This window comes from Diadema antillarum, unplaced genomic scaffold (assembly GCF_040938485.1).
Source record: "Diadema antillarum isolate AM-2024a unplaced genomic scaffold, OU_Dant_1.0 seq00001274_RagTag, whole genome shotgun sequence".
NCBI classification, from domain to species: domain Eukaryota; kingdom Metazoa; phylum Echinodermata; class Echinoidea; order Diadematoida; family Diadematidae; genus Diadema; species Diadema antillarum.
Genome location: NW_027272055.1, coordinates 200,899 through 217,908, shown reverse-complemented (window position 1 = coordinate 217,908; position 17,010 = coordinate 200,899). Strand labels below are relative to the sequence as shown.

Below are 17,010 nucleotides of genomic sequence, written 5' to 3'. Positions count from 1 at the left end.
TTAGAATGTGATTTTGTTTGGCTTCAAAATAATGTTTGTGTGTTTGCTTGTTTGATGTGCGTTTGCTTGTTTAATGTGCATCGGTACGTTTGATCTACAGAGATTGGCAGTCCCGGTAGAGTTTAATGGTTTATTTTTTATTTTTTTCTTTGGAGAGAGAGAGAGATGAGGGCGGGGCTAAGAGAGATATTTATAATAATAATAACAATAATGAGTACAGCATTTGTAATGCGCCATCGATCTAGTGGCCTATTCTGAGGTGCAGAGGGACATATGAAGAGAATAACATACATTGTATCGTTGTACATTAAGAAGGTTGAAGAACTAGGAAGAGATAGAATACCCGGTAAGCAATGTGATAAAGTGCATACAAATTGTACGTAGTACTGTGACTGATTTTCTGAAGAGAGCTATAAGAAGAGTATTTTACGAACCTATTAAAATGCAAAGCTAATTAAAACTCTAGTACCTGATCTACAGATGTGTGGAATGCATACTATACATACAGTATAAAAAGCAGTGACTTGTCAACAGACATTCTTCGTCATTTGAAGTGCTCACCAAACTTTGTATGCAGATGTTGGTGAAGCGTAGAATTCAAACAGGTCCTGCCCTAATGTGACAGTGTGTACATAATGTGCAAGGTGCATGGAAATTTAGTTCATTGATTGAACAGCTTTTCTGGACTTGAGCGGGGGGGGGGGGGGGGGGGGGGGGGGGGGGGGGGGGGGGGGGAGGGGGGGGGGGTGTTCCTCATTGCAAAAGTGACATTTAACTGATACATTATAATGATCACTGTCACTCATTACCTCAGGGTGTGTTCAGACTCGAGATTTCAAAGCATGTACATGTATAGAGCAAGCCAGAGTTGGAGCCAGGGCATTACTGTAAAGCAAGAAATATTTGCCTCATTACATTATTGCAAATTGGAACCGACGGTGGTCCACATCATTGCCAAAGCAAAATGTGCCATAATGACATTTCACATCATAAAGCAGACTAAATGCATCCCTGTGTTGACTTTGTGTGTGATTTTAGTACATAGAATTGTCACTATAAGCAGTTGTTTCATATCAGTGCATTAAGATAAGTAATAACCATGTTTTGTTTTGTTTTGTCTATATTCATCTTGTGTTGAATATATACCTGACAACAATATTTACTTGATAATGAAAATATGTTCCATTGAAAACAAGTAATGTGAATACCAGCTGGTGAGTAAATTTTTTACATACCCGATGGGTAGATAGGAGGTCATCCAATAATTTCAAAGGAAAGCACTTGAAGCTGAATATGATTTGACAGGACTGTGACAGGACTTCTATAAAAATGATTGAGGGAATATGACATCATATGTGCTGATTTCCTCCAATGATAAAGTTTCACAAAACTTTGTAGACATTTTTTTTTTAGCAAGGTATCCAAAAGAATGCCTCAGAAGGCGTGCCTCAGTAGAGGAAACTGAAAGCTTCCTGACAGAACCACCCCATACCACCTTGGCGTGGTCTGGCTTGTTGTGGCACAGTTCAATCTGACCCCTGTTTTCTTTTAACTTGTTGAGGTCGAGTCCCAAGTATACTTGGGCAGGAGTCTATGGGAAATACCTGTTGTAGCAAAATCAGTCAGTCCTCAATGGGTTGAATTTTAACCTGAATGTATAGCTTGTGAGATGGAACACAGCCTTTAAGAGCTGTAACATAACAATCCAATTGCTCATCAATAATTCCCATTTCTTCTGTCTAATCCTTTTCATTTTCTCCTGTTCTCTTTTGTTCGTTCCTTCCGTCTTCCCTCTCTTGTATCAACAGGGCGAGGCTCCAGACCAGGGGAGGCTGTTGCCGGGGCAACAGGAGCTGTTGGCAGACATCGTGCAAAAGGAGTCGATGCGAAAGCACAACATTGGCAAACCGTTGCGGAGTAGGCGAAAGAGCTCTCCGGGTCACCTGCAGCAGTACTCGGCCTCACCGGGCGGTCCGATGAGCCGGAGAAGAGGGGACTCGTTCACCGACTCGTCACATGAACAATACACAGATAATTCACACGTAAGTATTGCACATACATTGTATATGCAGAATATCCAGGTTTTTTCAAGTTTAAAGAGAAACGTCAAGAGAAACTATACATATTCTGGGTGACTTTGTGACACAGAGTACCATACAACCAGAAATTTCTGCGTGCATGAAGCTTTTGGCATGGAGACCCGATACATGAAAGTAAAATGCACATGAAAGTTTTTGTCGACACAGTGCACTGAATGCTAGTCGCCAATTCACAAAAGTTTCATGCTGCAAATGCTTCTGGTTTTACAGTAAATTTGAATCTTCGGATTGATTAAAACTGGATGCAAAGTTAGAAAATCATGAATGTGAAAGGTTTGCACATTTTGATATCAAGCAGTAAATGTAGAGCAGTAATATCACAGATGCAAAAACAAGAGAAGATTATGTCATCACTATATCTTAAATCTCTCCAGTTACCTACACATTAATATTCATTTAATTTCCCTTTTTGGTGTGAAATCAAAGAGGGCAATTGATGTAGTAAATCAACGTTGTCAGTCCTACACATGTTGTAGGGAGGAGGGTTGTTGTTAAAAACTGTCCAGCAAAAGCATGATATTTACACAATTTTTGTGGAAGAACTGATGGAATATTTGTTAGGTGGTGACATCATCTATTTTGGCATTGCATCATATGTGTTGTTTTGTGACTGATCATGCTGTTCTGTGAAAACACATAAATCTTCAAAATTCCATTCTATCTTATTTCTTGTGTGATCTCAGTGAACATTCAATTATTCCATTCTGCATTTTGTTCCGTTCTATGAAAATTATGCTTGAACCTAGCGTGGTCTTTTAAACCCGAGAAGTCATTTGAACTCCGGATGTGGTATATCAAGTGAAGCCTTAATGGAGGATGTGTAAACCTGGACATCCTTGTCATTCCAGTCAGTAATATGTTATTGTAATCAGTCTTAATCTCTCAATCCATCTTAAGTTCATGGTAACTGTGTTTGTACACACAAAATCTAATGTGGCACACTTGAAACTTGGCATCTCCTTATATTCAAGTCTGTATGAAAAATGACACTCTTTGTCCATGTGTACATTATGTATTTTCAAGAATGGCTCTTGCATTCTTAAGTATTCATTATTAGGATATTAAAGTGTGTTTTCCATGGCAATTCAGTTGCTCAGAAAGAAAAAGAAATTATCATTTTGTGGTAGAGAAAAGAATAGGCAGGCAGTATCTCATGACATTACACAACGTTGTTGAAAGTGAAAATGGTATTCATGAATGCATGATTTATTACAATTTAAAGAAAGAATTAGAAGACAGCTTATTGTACATAACAATGTGGCATTCATTGCACAGTGAGCCATGTTTGTACATTGTGCGAGGACGGTATATTAGTTTTCTGTGCTCCACTTATACTTCAATGATGTAGTTTGAAACTTATTTAGACAGGGCTCGATTTCTGCAATGAAAATATTTCCACTTACGCTGGAGCTCCTTATGCTCCGAAAGCACGAGGCGAGATCCGTGAACAAACACTGATAAGAGCGGTGCTCATCCTGTGGATGTTACACATGGCGTCGCAAGAAATCTCAAGCCGCAACTGGAGGCAAACCGTTGTTGAGTCCGTGAGAAAATGTTTGCCTTTAACGATCTTGAGCACCAAGTGTTTTCATTGGCACCGTCTCCCAGCCAGCGCCCCTCTCCAAGGATGAAAGTGTCCGTCTTCTTGGGAATATCATATCGACTCTGATCTTACCTACGCTCAAGTACTTGAAAATATTCTTTGTAATCTCTTGACTGATGAGTCCTTGTGTGCCATAACACACAGATTTTTTTTTGCAGAATCAAGACTTTAAGAGAATAAAAAAGAGAAAAATAATTCTGAGTAGGATGTGATATAACATGCAATGGGGCCAGAATATAATGTAAGAAGGCCAATGAACTCTTATGTAATGTTCGCAGTTTAGTTCTATTTTGACTAACTATTAAAGCTGGAAAGTTAAACTGAGCTCGTCCTCCTCATGATCTGCCCAGTTACACCATGCTTGAGCGAAGATTTAAAGGTCATGTGACTCATTGCATTGATGATGATAATGACAAGAAAACACTCGTGGTGTTTTGAATTCTAGACTGTTTCTCTCTGGAGCAGGGCTTGCTGCATCCCTATTTATTTAGGGTATAAGTACATTGTGTCAATTCATGTTTGGGGATGAGTATTATAAAATAAAAAAAGACAGGAGGGCTTATCAAGCTACAGAGAGGGGGGGGGGGGTGGGGGGATTCAGTCTATATCATTAAGAACTATGAAAACAACAGCAAGATCATCAAAATTGCTGAAAACAGTCAGTTCAATGCATGAACATAGATTATCTGTGTCAAGATAACAAACACTGGGGCCTTTTGTACATGGGGGGGGGGGGGCATTTCATGAAGCATTCTGTCAGATTTTTTTTTTCTGACATACTATTAGCCACTAAAATCCTTGCATCTGATTGGCTGAGAGCAAATATGTCAGAAAAAAGTGTCTTACAAAATGCTTCATGAAATGCCCCCCTGTTCATTGATTAGTCTTTACCTTTTTTTTTTTTCTTCTTCTTCTTCTTCGTATGTTTGCAAAATCCCTGTGTATGTACATGTGTTTTTTTATCATTTTGATTGTTCTGTTCATATTTTGTTATCCTTGATGTGAAAATAAAGGAATGATGCGTTGGGCCTATCAAATGAAAAGAGATCATGCACAGTACTCTTGATCACATTATTTATGTGCACAAAATATGACAGGGAAAACAGCTTTTAGTCATAGTTAGCACTTTGTACAATTTGTGCGTGACTTATATCTCTTCATGAAAACAAACACAAAAGCCACAGAGTTTATTTACTGAAAAAGAAGCTTGAATGTGTCAATGTAAAATAACACAAATGATAGCGGAAGCTGAGTAAATATCTGCTCTCTGGCTTGTTGTTTCAGGAGCTTGATAAACCAAAACAAGTGTGTGCCAAAAAATATATATCACAGTAATATGATCTAGTTTAGTACCACAATAGACATATGTGGCAATGTGGTAGTTGCGTGAGGGATGATTATATAGAAAGCAGCAAAGAAGGAAAGAGAAGAACAAGAACGGTTTTCGCTCGGAAGTCGTGTTGTTCATCAGAATCTAAACAGAGTCCCTCAATGAAAGGAATCAAGTTATGCCTGTGAGGATTGCTCTAGCGACACAGAGTAAGCTCATGCAATGAATGGAATTATTGGTGTATATTGCTCGTTCATTTGGGTTTGGCTGGTTGTAGTCTCTTCTCACTTCACTGCAGCATTTTATGAGCTATCATCATTGCAAATATATCACAAACATAAACTGTCAAACAGAAGAAAAGATGTACGTCATAGTGTATGCCTTCCCCTTGGGGTGAGGGTTTATTATGTTTTGAGAAATACACCTCCAAGTTTATGTTTAATAAATCCAGCCATTGTGAACAAATGTACAAATGTAGCATAAAAAAGTCCTCATTGTGGGAAATGAGTCACAAGATTTTTAAATGACACCTTTTTTTTTATGGGAGACACAATGATATTATCAGTATCTTTGGATATCATTAACTTAAATTCTTGTTTATTTTATTTCAAATGGAAATTTAGTGAAAAAGTTATTACTCCACCCCCCTTCTCTTTTTTTTTTCATTTTGATGAAGGGACTGTATTCTCCCGTCACCTATTAATGAGATAAGTTAAGGCGGATATTATTCTCCATGCCATCTTGCAAAGCTAGGTCAAGTGCTTCTTCCATGTCCCAGGAAGTGATATTTTTCGAAATTCATTTTACATTTTCTCTATGACCCCGTTTACAGTGCAGGGCTAGGCTGAGCCCGACCTCAATTGCGGTACTCGGCCGCGCAATTCTGTCTGTTTACAGTTGAGGGCTCAGCCCGGGCTTTTAATTAAAAACTTTCAATATTTTGTCACAGTGGCGCTCTGCTTGTAAACAAACCATTATTACTGGGAGTGCGCTGGTTGCAATTTGGTACCGCATATGGCCCAGTTTGTTTATAGCGAGAAAAGGCCAGGCCGAGCCGCGGCCGATCCGCGGCCGAGACTACCTCCAGAGCTTGGCCAAATGTGCGGCCGATTTTGGTACCGCATTTGGCCTTTTGCGCGTTTACAGTAATTTAGACTATCACAAATTGGTGTGGAGACATCAGAGCAGAAGACTGCGGCACATGGACTTAACCAAAGCTATGAACGGATTGCCAGATTTTCCTCAAACTTTCATTGATGTGTTTCACTAATCTGTCTGTCTGTCATTCTCTATTTTTTTCCCCCTTTTATTTGGGGGGGGGGGTGGGGAGGGGATGAAACTCCCCCTTTCAACACATTTTTTTTCTTTCTTTTTTGTTTAGTTTATAAAAGCTGCATAAAGAAAGTGGTCACAGTAGATTAAAGGGGATATTGAAAAAGATCAACAGTTAGGTATAAGTGAAACAGCTATGGCATCATGTATCACTCTTACTTATTAATAAATGAAGGGATTTTGATGATGAACCACTGTGATTTTGATAAGACCCGGAGACACCATTTAAACAAAGTCTAAATGGGGAAAAAAACCCTCAAAAGTAATCTGACTTTCCGTGGCAGGACCAACGCAAGAGAGTTTGATTTCATAAAGAATAGTGTTGCATATCCCGTGCCAAATAAAATTAATCTGGTCAGGGTATTAAAAGTGTATATTGGATATCTTGATACCCTACCATTTCAGGGAATTGTTTCTACTTGTCGAATATTATTTCTATCTTTTTTAATGTCCCTCATGCTTTTATAAGCACAGATAATCATATTAAAAGCAAAACCATCTGAAGCCAGGCTCATCAGTGTCAGAGCCTTTTGAAATCTCCAATTGTGATAATTATTCATTAGCCACAAGAAGGCTTTTGCAGTAAAGGGGAATGAAACCCAAATAAATACGTGGATTGAGTGAGTGCAGCAATATTAGTATCTAGTATCACACATCTGTAAAGTTTTAGGAAAATTAGACAATCAGTTGAAAAGTTATGAATTGTAAAAGTTTTGGTGCAACTGTTGCTTGATGAGAAGCTATAGCTAGATATAGTTAGCTAAAGGGATGGTATAGTTTTGGTTGAGATGGGAGATTCAGATTTTAACTTTTTGCAAGATAAGTGGAACCACTTATGATATAGAATTAAAGAGCATACAATTCCTAGAGGAATTAAAAGTTTATTTTCTGAAAATTGGTTTTGAAATGACTGAAATAAAAACAAAAAACAAAGTGAAATAAAGTGGATCTTGCCTTTTATTAGGACCTCGTTGCTATTGGACATCTCAGCTGTTTCAAAACCAATTTTGATCAAAGAAACTTTTAAATCCTCTTAGAATGGGATGCACTGTCATATTTGTAAGAGTTTTGTCATAATCTAAGAAAAATAAAAATCATCATCAAAAAATGTTGGAAACCTGAAGCCTCATCTCAACAGAAACTCTGTGATCCCTTTAAGGGTGATATGCCACCTGCGTTCTGATAGAATTAAAGTCACAAGTGATCTTTGATTTTGCCAGGAGAGTGAAATTATTGAATTTTCTCTGTATTTTCTTTATATCTTTTCCATGGTGATGTGGCATCACAAAGTGTTGTAGTCTTCCTTACCAGCAATGACGGTGCCAAAACTTACTAAAAATAATGTGACTTTTGAATGGCATGTCTGATTTTCCTATCCTGCTGTGTTCTACTAACATTGGCTGTATTCCCTCAACTCACATGCATTATTTAGGTTTCATTCTCCTAGCCAGGCACACCTCTTCGTCTGAATATGAAGCTCAGTTTGTTGCTTCCATCAATGAAATTGATAGAGTTAACTTTTGGCTGTCAGTGCAAATTGTATAATATATCTAATGCATGCTCTTCTCAAACTATTAGAGTGGGGCTGATTGGTAGTGATTTTTGTTATCAAATGCAGGGACTAACATTTGGTATCAAATTCAAAGGCATATATTAAAGAAGTTGTAGTGGGTTATGAAGAGGTATTGTAAAACATGATATATTCGTGGCACGAAATTTTTGCGAATTGGAGCCGACGGCCTTTTTCGTGGCATGAAATTTTCGCGATTTGCCACTGCCGTTCAATGCATTTAGTGTAGACAAGAAATTTCATGTGCATTTTAATTTCGCGAATCTTGGCATTCGCGAAATTGAAATGCACGCGAACATTCCTCGTTTTACAGTATTGAATTCAAAGACGTAAAGTTAAGAAGTTGTGATGGTTCGGCAAAGGGTCTTCTGGCTAGGGTTTGCCTCTCAATAGTGGCTTCTCTCTGTCTCCAGGGAGGACCCTCGGCTCACTTCTCTTCCAGTTATCATGGCGAGGGAGTCTTTGACAAAGGCTACACTAATGGAGAACTCAACCTGTGAAGAAATCACAACCAGCACTAACTAAACAAGTAGGCTTTGGTTGTGATTAGGGGTTATTCAGTGAGGCAGACAGAAAGATAATATTACACTGTTCAGAGATAGAGTGATTTGTACAGTTGAGACTGCATGTAGCAAGGATAATCTTTGAGATGAGTCAATGCTAGTATTAACTGCTAGGGGAAGGGGGTGGGGGAAGGGGATGGGAAAAGGGGTAGGGGTAGGGGCAAAAGGGGTAGGGTTCAAGAGAAAGAGTCCAATTCCATCTTGAAAAACAGGATGTCTGTCATAAAGCTCTGTTGTACATGTATGTATGCATGCTGTTCCTTTAGGCTCACAGGGGAAGCGTGCGGGGAAGTGACGTTGCTGAGGGGATTTAATTAAGAGACTACCCTGGCAGCTTTTTGATACGCATTCCAGTCATGTTGATTTGTCTGTTTGTCAACATGGGGAATGTCATACAGAGGCATTTGTCTGTGAACTGGTGCACAGCTAAATGTAGTTTGTCTGCCCTGATTAAATGTAATCTCTGCTGCGGGCAACGTGCCATGGTGGTTGTGATGAGACAGCTACACTCCCTGCCGCCATGTTGATCAAGATCTGTATGCCCATACTGTTTGCGTTAAGAACACATTATTAACCAAGTTCATAAATTCATATGTTGATCCTGCCAAGTGTGAAACAACAGCCATGCCTGTTCGATACTCCAGCCGGTATCATAAAACTTCAAGTGCAGCAGTATAATATGACGTTACATGTATGAGCAATTAAATCCAGAACATAACTGTACTGCATTCCGTGCACAGATAATGAAGTGCAGTGTATGATAATAGTTTCAAGTACATCAATCAAATCACCATCATGTTGCTAAGAATGTGATATCTCTGTGTAGTAGATACTGTATATGTGTGATTTGCCAGTAGTTTTGTGAGGTTTGTGGGTGTTATTGACTGCATTTTGCTTCCTGTAACCTTGAACTGTATTCTGAGATGTGAAAGCAGTATCAAAATAAGTTTAATTACTTTCGATACGATGAATTGAGCTTGAAATGATATTTGGCAGTTCGTTTGTGGCAGTAGACATTGTGCTGGTTGTTTTAAATGCAATGCATCATTCCGGTACTGAGTAATCTGGCTTTTTTTTTATGATTAAGAATACAAAAATCTTTGCCAACTTGTATGTATAGCATAATTTATAGTGTGATGTTGACATGAAGAAATTAGTGGAAATTAGTGGAAAGTATAATATGTACTGTATGTGTGTCAAATTCCCAAATGTGAACCTTACATAGTATGTAAATTATATTGTAGTATTGTTACCAGAATCATATTTTTTTTTTGTAATAGTAGGAATGATAAAACCAGGTCTGATGCACCCTATATGTAGATGTCCATTTTGCTGTTTTTAATAATTCAATTTGTACAATATTTTGCTCTTTGGTGTTAATGAACAAAAAGTCATACCACTATTTCATCCATGTGATGTTGTGATATTTTGTGTTTTTCCACTATAAACATCTCAAAATAACTGACCTACTAACATATTTATGTTGTCAGTGTTTTGTACATTGCTGTGCCAATTAGATAATATCCTACTGTGTGGGTATTGATACATGCTTGCCAATATATAGAAGGATATAGTGGACATACATGTGTCCCAATTTCTTGAAAAAAAAAATGATTCAATAAAACCATTGCCAGTGGAGTGGCTAGTCTTCTTTGCAGACTCAATTGATGACTGAATATTTACCTTTCTCTTTTCTCGGCTGAGCTGAGATGTACATTGTATCCCTCAAAAACATGGTACTTACAGCTGTAGAGATATCAGGGTCAAATGGATTGTCAACCGTGTTTTCGCATTTAGGGTTCAAGCCCAGCTATGTCACTCTATCCACAAGACTTCTCCTAAACCTTTTGTGTGCTTTTAGTGGTGATTGGCATAGAAAACCTCATAGCATTGTACCCACTGTCCAAAGTTCCTGGCACAGAAAGGGTTACCAAACAATTTCATTTTAGTGAGAACGTATAGTGACTGCATGGTTGAAATGATCTCCAGCCAGTGGCAGCCAGGGAAGTGTATTTCAAGAAGATTTCAGTTTAATCCCTTGTGTGCTGTGAGTGCTGATTAGCTCAGAAAACCCATAGCATTGTACACACTGTCCAAAGGTCCTGACACAGAAGGGGTGAGCCAGGGACCAGAATATTGGAAAGCATCTTAGGGACCTTGACATGGTCAAATAGAGCTGTAATAATGGACATGAAACTGTTAATGCCATCATCAATCCTTTTTCTCTCTCTGGTTGTTCTCAGTATCGGTTCCTCCCTGACGACATAGCGTACAGCCAAGTTCTGCCACCGGTCTGGTTCTTCGGGAAGCTTTCGCGAGCCAAGGCGGAGGAGGTTCTCCACCAGTCGACGTCCAATGGCGACCTCCTTCTCAGGGAGAGCGAGGCACACCCCGGTCAGTACACGCTGTCCGTCAGGCAGGACACGGACAGCAAGAGCCTCATCCGACATTACATGTTCAAGAAGCTTGACCACGGCAATGGCTTCCTTTTACTCATCGAAGACAAGGTATTAGGAGAGTTTCATCGCGTCGAGGAAGATGCACTCCCTTTTCAGTATTGCATATCGTCACTGGGGTGACAAGACCTTGTATCTCAAATTTTGGTGAAAATGACTTTTTTTAGATTAATGGTTAGATAATTAGTTAAGTGATGTCCTGTCCACAGCATAGCTGTGTTACCCCCCAAAATGAAGTGGACCATGGAATGTCAAATGAAACAAGGCTGTCCCATTTGATTACTGTTTTGGCTGCCATTTTTTTTTTTTTTTGAAGGGGGGGGGGGGTTGCTCTCCTGAACATTTGACATTTTAAAGATATATTAGGTCTTGTCACCCCAGCGATGATATCTGTATTGAAAAAAGAGCTGTGATACTACATTTGACTAGTCCATTAAAGTTAAATAATAAGTAGTTATTGGCCTATCTGGAAAGACACATAGCATTTATTTCTAGGTATGCGAAAATGTTGAGATATGTTCTTATGAAATTCTCAATTTTTGGAGGCTGTAAACATTCTTGTATCAAAAAAATGATGAGTTGATTTTTCCCTTATGTTGTAAATTTTACCTGTAGATTGTTCAAGTCAATGAAAATACATGTAGTTTGTTTCACCTACATAGTTATGAATTTTCTTTCCGAATGTGGATATGAGTAAACATTGAACGCAGGTGTGATGATATATTATGTCATGTTGTCCTGCTGTGACAAACATATCAAGTTCAATCTATGATGTGTGAGTCAAGGCTTCTACCCCAATCAACCCCTCAACCGTCCCTAGACTGCTTTCCTGCCTATGAGCAGCCTTGAGTACATGTCAAGCTGAGATTCTGTCAGGAAAGCCGTGATGTGAGCAGAGTGTTGTCCTCAAACGTTACTCATCTGAACTTCCAGGCTGTGGGGAGATGGTGAACATTCTCCCCCCCCCCCACCCCTCCACTCCCTTTTGGCGAAAGGGGGAGGCAGGGCTTTGTCCAGGTTCAGTGCGGTTCCATTTGAAGAGAGGGCCCTTGGAGTCACACACTCCCATCTGTCAAGTGAATACCACGGCCTCATGGCCTCGCACGGAAGGTCGCTATCGCTGGCATGCCGTCGAAAATATCCGTGCGGATTTGGCACGTCATGGCGATACAGGTTGCCGCTGAGAATGTTGCTACTTCACTGGGAAGATTTCATCATCTCCTCCCCACTCCCCTCTCTTTCCCCTCCTCGGTTTCTCCTACCCCTTTTTCGTTCTATTTTTTCTTTCCCTCCCTTCCCTCTCTGCCCCCTAAAATAGATCCGTGATTAAATGACGAGCGGGTGCCGTCTTCAGCGTAAAGTTGCAAGGATTCTATTGTTACATTCATCATGATTGTGTAGTAATCATGCAGTCATAGAAAATTTTACATACCTCATCAAGTATCGACAATAGTGGTGGTCCGTTGCAATAGACCACCAAAAATTGATGTTCAGCCACCAAATTTCTGAAAAGGTTATTTTTTAGTGGCCCAATCAGGGAACTATGATACAAAATGGATTATTATATTCACCTTCATTTCGTCTGCTAAGAATGAGAAGGGTGTTAAGTTGTATTGAACACTATGGGTTTAGTGGCAACTTAACGCCCTTATCATTTTCATCCGACGATTTCAGGTCAATTCATTACTTTTTTGGGCCACTAAAATATATGATTTAAAGATTGTACAGGCCTGAATGGGCCACTAGAGAAAATAAGTTAGTGTCGTGCCTGCTCATTTGGTCAATCTTTTTTTTCTGATTTTTCAAGACTTGGGGCATAAATTCACCAGTTGCCTTCAACCTCATAGTGCCCAAACTGCCCCAGAGTGCAAAACTGGTAGTGGAATGTACAGTGTATGTACTGTCAACGCTTGACTTTCATGGTATAAGAGATGACCTTTGTCCGATGCCATCACAATGCAAACGTCTATGAAAGTGCAGATGTGTGATTTGGCTAGCGTGATTGCGACCGACTATTAAAATAAATTTTCTTGTAGTCATGTTCGGTCTATAAAACAGATATAGACTGCTTTTATTGGGGGGCATTGTTGATTGGGGTCCCAGCATGGAGGTGAGATCCTTAGGGAATCAATATAGTCCATGCCCAAAAAGCAGTTTATATTTGTATTATCTTGCACAAATATTATGTTGACATACTCTACTGTATGGTAGAATATTAAAAAGCTTTCTGAAAGAAATGCAGCAAATATTCCCATAATTTTGGAGCAGCAAATGCAAAGGCCTGTTTTGCTAAACAAAGCTTTGGGAAGGTGTGAAGGGTGTTTATTAGTGTGTGATCTTGTGTGGTCGTGAAGTGGTGTGATGACTGTATAAGGGATCGTAGTATCATAGGCTGCGTTTATCAACTTTCCCCTGTTTAAACGGCTTTCCAAAGCCCTTTCCAAAGCCCTTTCCAAAGCCCTGTACTATTAGTGTGCCGCTTGTTTTCTAAGAAGGGACAGCAAAAAGCATTTACCATCATAAAGACATATCTTCCTTTGAGAGTGACGAGTCGTGATGCAATGCCACATGAATCAATTGTCTTTCTATCTGTGAGGCAGCTCCAGTTTAGCACATACTTCAAATATTTCTGAGTGGCGGCATGAGACTTTGGCTGCATTTATCAACTTTCCCCTGTTTAAACGGCTTTCCAAAGCCCTTTCCAAAGCCCTTCAGAAACGGCTTCCAAAATAGTTGCATTTATCAACTCTCTTCGCGAACACGATAACTGGCCTGTCACTGCACAGCTGCATTGCACAATTCGACCCGAGGAGAAGAGGTCATAATAAGGCATGCATTGTTGGTAACTGCAGTACAATACTACAAAGCTGTTTCAAAACAGCTTTGCGTTTATCAACTTCAAAAGGCTTTTACAAACAGGTTTCTCAAAACCTGTTTAGGAAACCTGTTTGGAAAGCCACAAATTTGCGGCTTTCGAAAAGGCTTTCCGAAAGGGCTTTCAAAACAGCTTTGCGTTTATCAACTCGTAAAAATTCCTTGAAAGCTGTTTGGAAAACCTGTTTCTGCCGAGAAAAAGAGTTGATGAACGCACCCATAGAGAGATACTGAATGTCTGACATGATGTTAAACCATGCTTCCAAAGTGATACAAGGAGGCTTTAGAATGATACGCCGTATTCACACATGGGAGTTATTGGTTTAGGCATCCCATAATACAAAAATTGGTTTTATCTACCACGGCTCAGACATGGACAAAAAACCAAACAAACCAAAAAAGCCCACTCTGCAAATGAAGGACTGTAAATCTCCAGACCAGGCAAACCTAAATAACAACAACAGCGTGACCCTGGGCACCCATGTGTGCGGACCTAGAGTGGCCAGGTGCATTATGGGATTTTATAAAACTGGAGGGTTTTTTTTTTGTGTGTGTGTGTGTATGTGTGTGTTTGTGTGGGTGCCATTTACTCATGTCCAGCAGACGATTTATCACAAGATTTTTTTTTTTTTCAATTCAAGCATTATTGATTTTTGCATTGCCATAGATATTTTATGTGTGTCCATACACAAGAATTAACTGTTTTTGCATGGCATTCCAGAAATTGATCTTCAGAAACTATTAATTTCATGTGTGCTTGTGCATATACATTTGTATGTGACTGGAGCCATATTCTTTTCTCTGATAGTCAGTGTAACTTTTGCCCCCCTCTCCCCCCCCCCCCCCCCCAAAAAAAAAAAGAGATAACTTTTGTCCTTATTGTCCAATATTCTACAAACTTTCACTGATGTGTTTTATTTTACTTATTTTGCTGCATTCACTTTTGATAATCAACATATATATATTTGTGTTTCATTTACATGTAGCTTTAAAGAAAAAGAGAAAGTATGACAAAGTTTACTGTTTCCTTCATTGAGAAGCATACATGATATATCTGACTATTAAACACTATATGAATACAAATTTAAGGAGAAAAAAATTAAAGTACATTGTACAAAGATAACCTTCTATTAAAACGTACATGTCAGATTGTTGTTATGCAATATAACATCCAGAATACTGACAAGTTAAACAACATGTCATGTACTCTTTACAACCAACATTCATTATGTTTTGAAAGCACCTGTATTTGCAGAGTCATATCACTTTTTTTTTAATGATGATACTCTGGAGTAAAAATAGTAGGGGTATTGGTTGAAGACACTTTATCAAGGACATAAAACAAGGAGAAAGCAGAGTATTTGGAGTTTCCTGTGGCATGACCAATATGGAATAATGTTGAATTATGCAGGGGCATATTTTAACATTATTGTTACGATAGAGTTTGCAGTGCCTGTTCTGTTTAGGGAGTTATTGTAGCAGATGTTTGTTTACAGTATTCTCAAGCTGTAGGTCCAAACACCCGTTTACAAATTTTTCCTCTTCTATCAATCGATAGTCTCCTCCCATTGCTTTGATTCATGATTTATTAATAGTAATTTTATGCCAGACCCCTTGCTTCTTTTGTTAAATGTTCGTGGATAACACAGTCAAGTGTGCCTTCAAGTAGATAAAAAGCGGACATGCGTATAAACGCCATGACGCGGGTCGCCTATTGTAAAGTGTTTTGTTAGTGCAGTGAGTGGGTGTTGAGCTAGTACCACGAAGTCAAGATGTTGTTGTGAATCGGCCCACGCAGGGGAGCTTATTGCACGTCCAGCAATGGCGGCTTATTAGCCTTTGGAGATGTTTGTTGCCATGGTGAAAGCGTAAATGTGTTTGACGTGTCATCGATGTAAACTATGCCATGGTCTAGTTGATAATACTTGAAAAGTATGTGTTGAGAAGGAGAAGTATCGTAATGTGCCAATCCAGATATGACTCAACAAGTACTTACATTTTTCATTCTTTTGTTTTTGTGCATTTTTTTCTTAATTCAGTTGAAACTGGTATTGTATTGGATGATTATGTTGTAGTATATGTCCATTGTTATTTTCCAGATAGGGATAGTGAAGGGCGGTTGAGTTTTTTTTTCTTTCTTGTCTTTTTGTTCACAAAGACTTACTTGATATAAATGAAGTATTAAAGACAAAGTGGGTGTGTATCACACATTAGTCCCACCATTTGAACAAAATGAATGCATCATGTGAAAAGACTTTCAAGGCAGTTTGCATTAAAAAAAAGAAAAATTGTATGAGGCTTTGAAACTAACAAAAAAATGATAACAGCTCCGTAGCTGTTACATTAATCATGATTTAAAAAAAAATATATCTTCATGTATAACCTTACAGGGACTGTACAGTACTGGTTGAGGTGAGGATTCAGCCTGTAACATTTTGCAAGATATTTAGAAACCACTTTATGAAATGTTAAAGAGCGTACAATTCTATGGGGGATCAAAAGTTTATTTGATGAAAATTGGTTTTGAAATGACTGAGATATCCAAAAACAAAGAGATCCTGATAAAAGTTTTGACCTGTCAATCTTATTAGGATTACTCTTTTGGATATCTTGGCCATTTTAAGACCAATTTTCATCAAATAAACATTGAATCCTTCTTGGAATTGTATGCTTTTTCATATTTCTTAAGAGGTTTCTCATCTCACCAAAAAACTGTTATGAACCTGATGTTAGGTCTCAACCAAAACTATATGATCCCTGTAACATTGGTAGTAGGCTGTAGTCTTGAAGCAATTGGAATGAGGGTATGACCTCATTTGTGTTAACTCTAAAGATTTAGAACAGACTAACCAAGCATTCTGACAACTTCTTGAAAGGTTTTTCATTTTACACATTTTGTGTGCCTTGTGAGCAGAAAAGGAATATCAGATGCCAGAAACATGGGTGTGCATATGTTTGTATGTGCATGGGTGTGTGCGTGTATGTGATGTGTCTACTGTTTATTTACACACAGACTCATACAAGTATGTGAATCTTGCATGCATACCCTTCCAAAGCAATGCAGACACTGCACATTCACACACTCATACACATACCCCCTCACAGAGGAAAAAAAGAAACAAATGTAATTAGTAATATAGTTTGTCAGCCAAGTTTTCTGTTGATTTGCTCTGATCTTTTGCA

General features: G+C 38.8%; 1 protein-coding gene across 4 annotated transcripts in view; it reads left to right on the top strand.

Annotated features, from left to right (window-relative positions):
• Nucleotides 1–17,010, top strand: part of LOC139745549 (uncharacterized) — an 85,050-nt gene that overhangs the window by 41,945 nt on the left and 26,095 nt on the right. For all 4 annotated transcript variants that reach the window (XM_071655941.1, XM_071655944.1, XM_071655942.1 and 1 more), the window contains exons 5-6: nt 1,809–2,042; nt 10,741–11,004. In XM_071655941.1, coding sequence (XP_071512042.1) covers nt 1,809–2,042; nt 10,741–11,004 — 498 coding nt within the window. The remainder of the gene's footprint in view (nt 1–1,808; nt 2,043–10,740; nt 11,005–17,010) is intronic.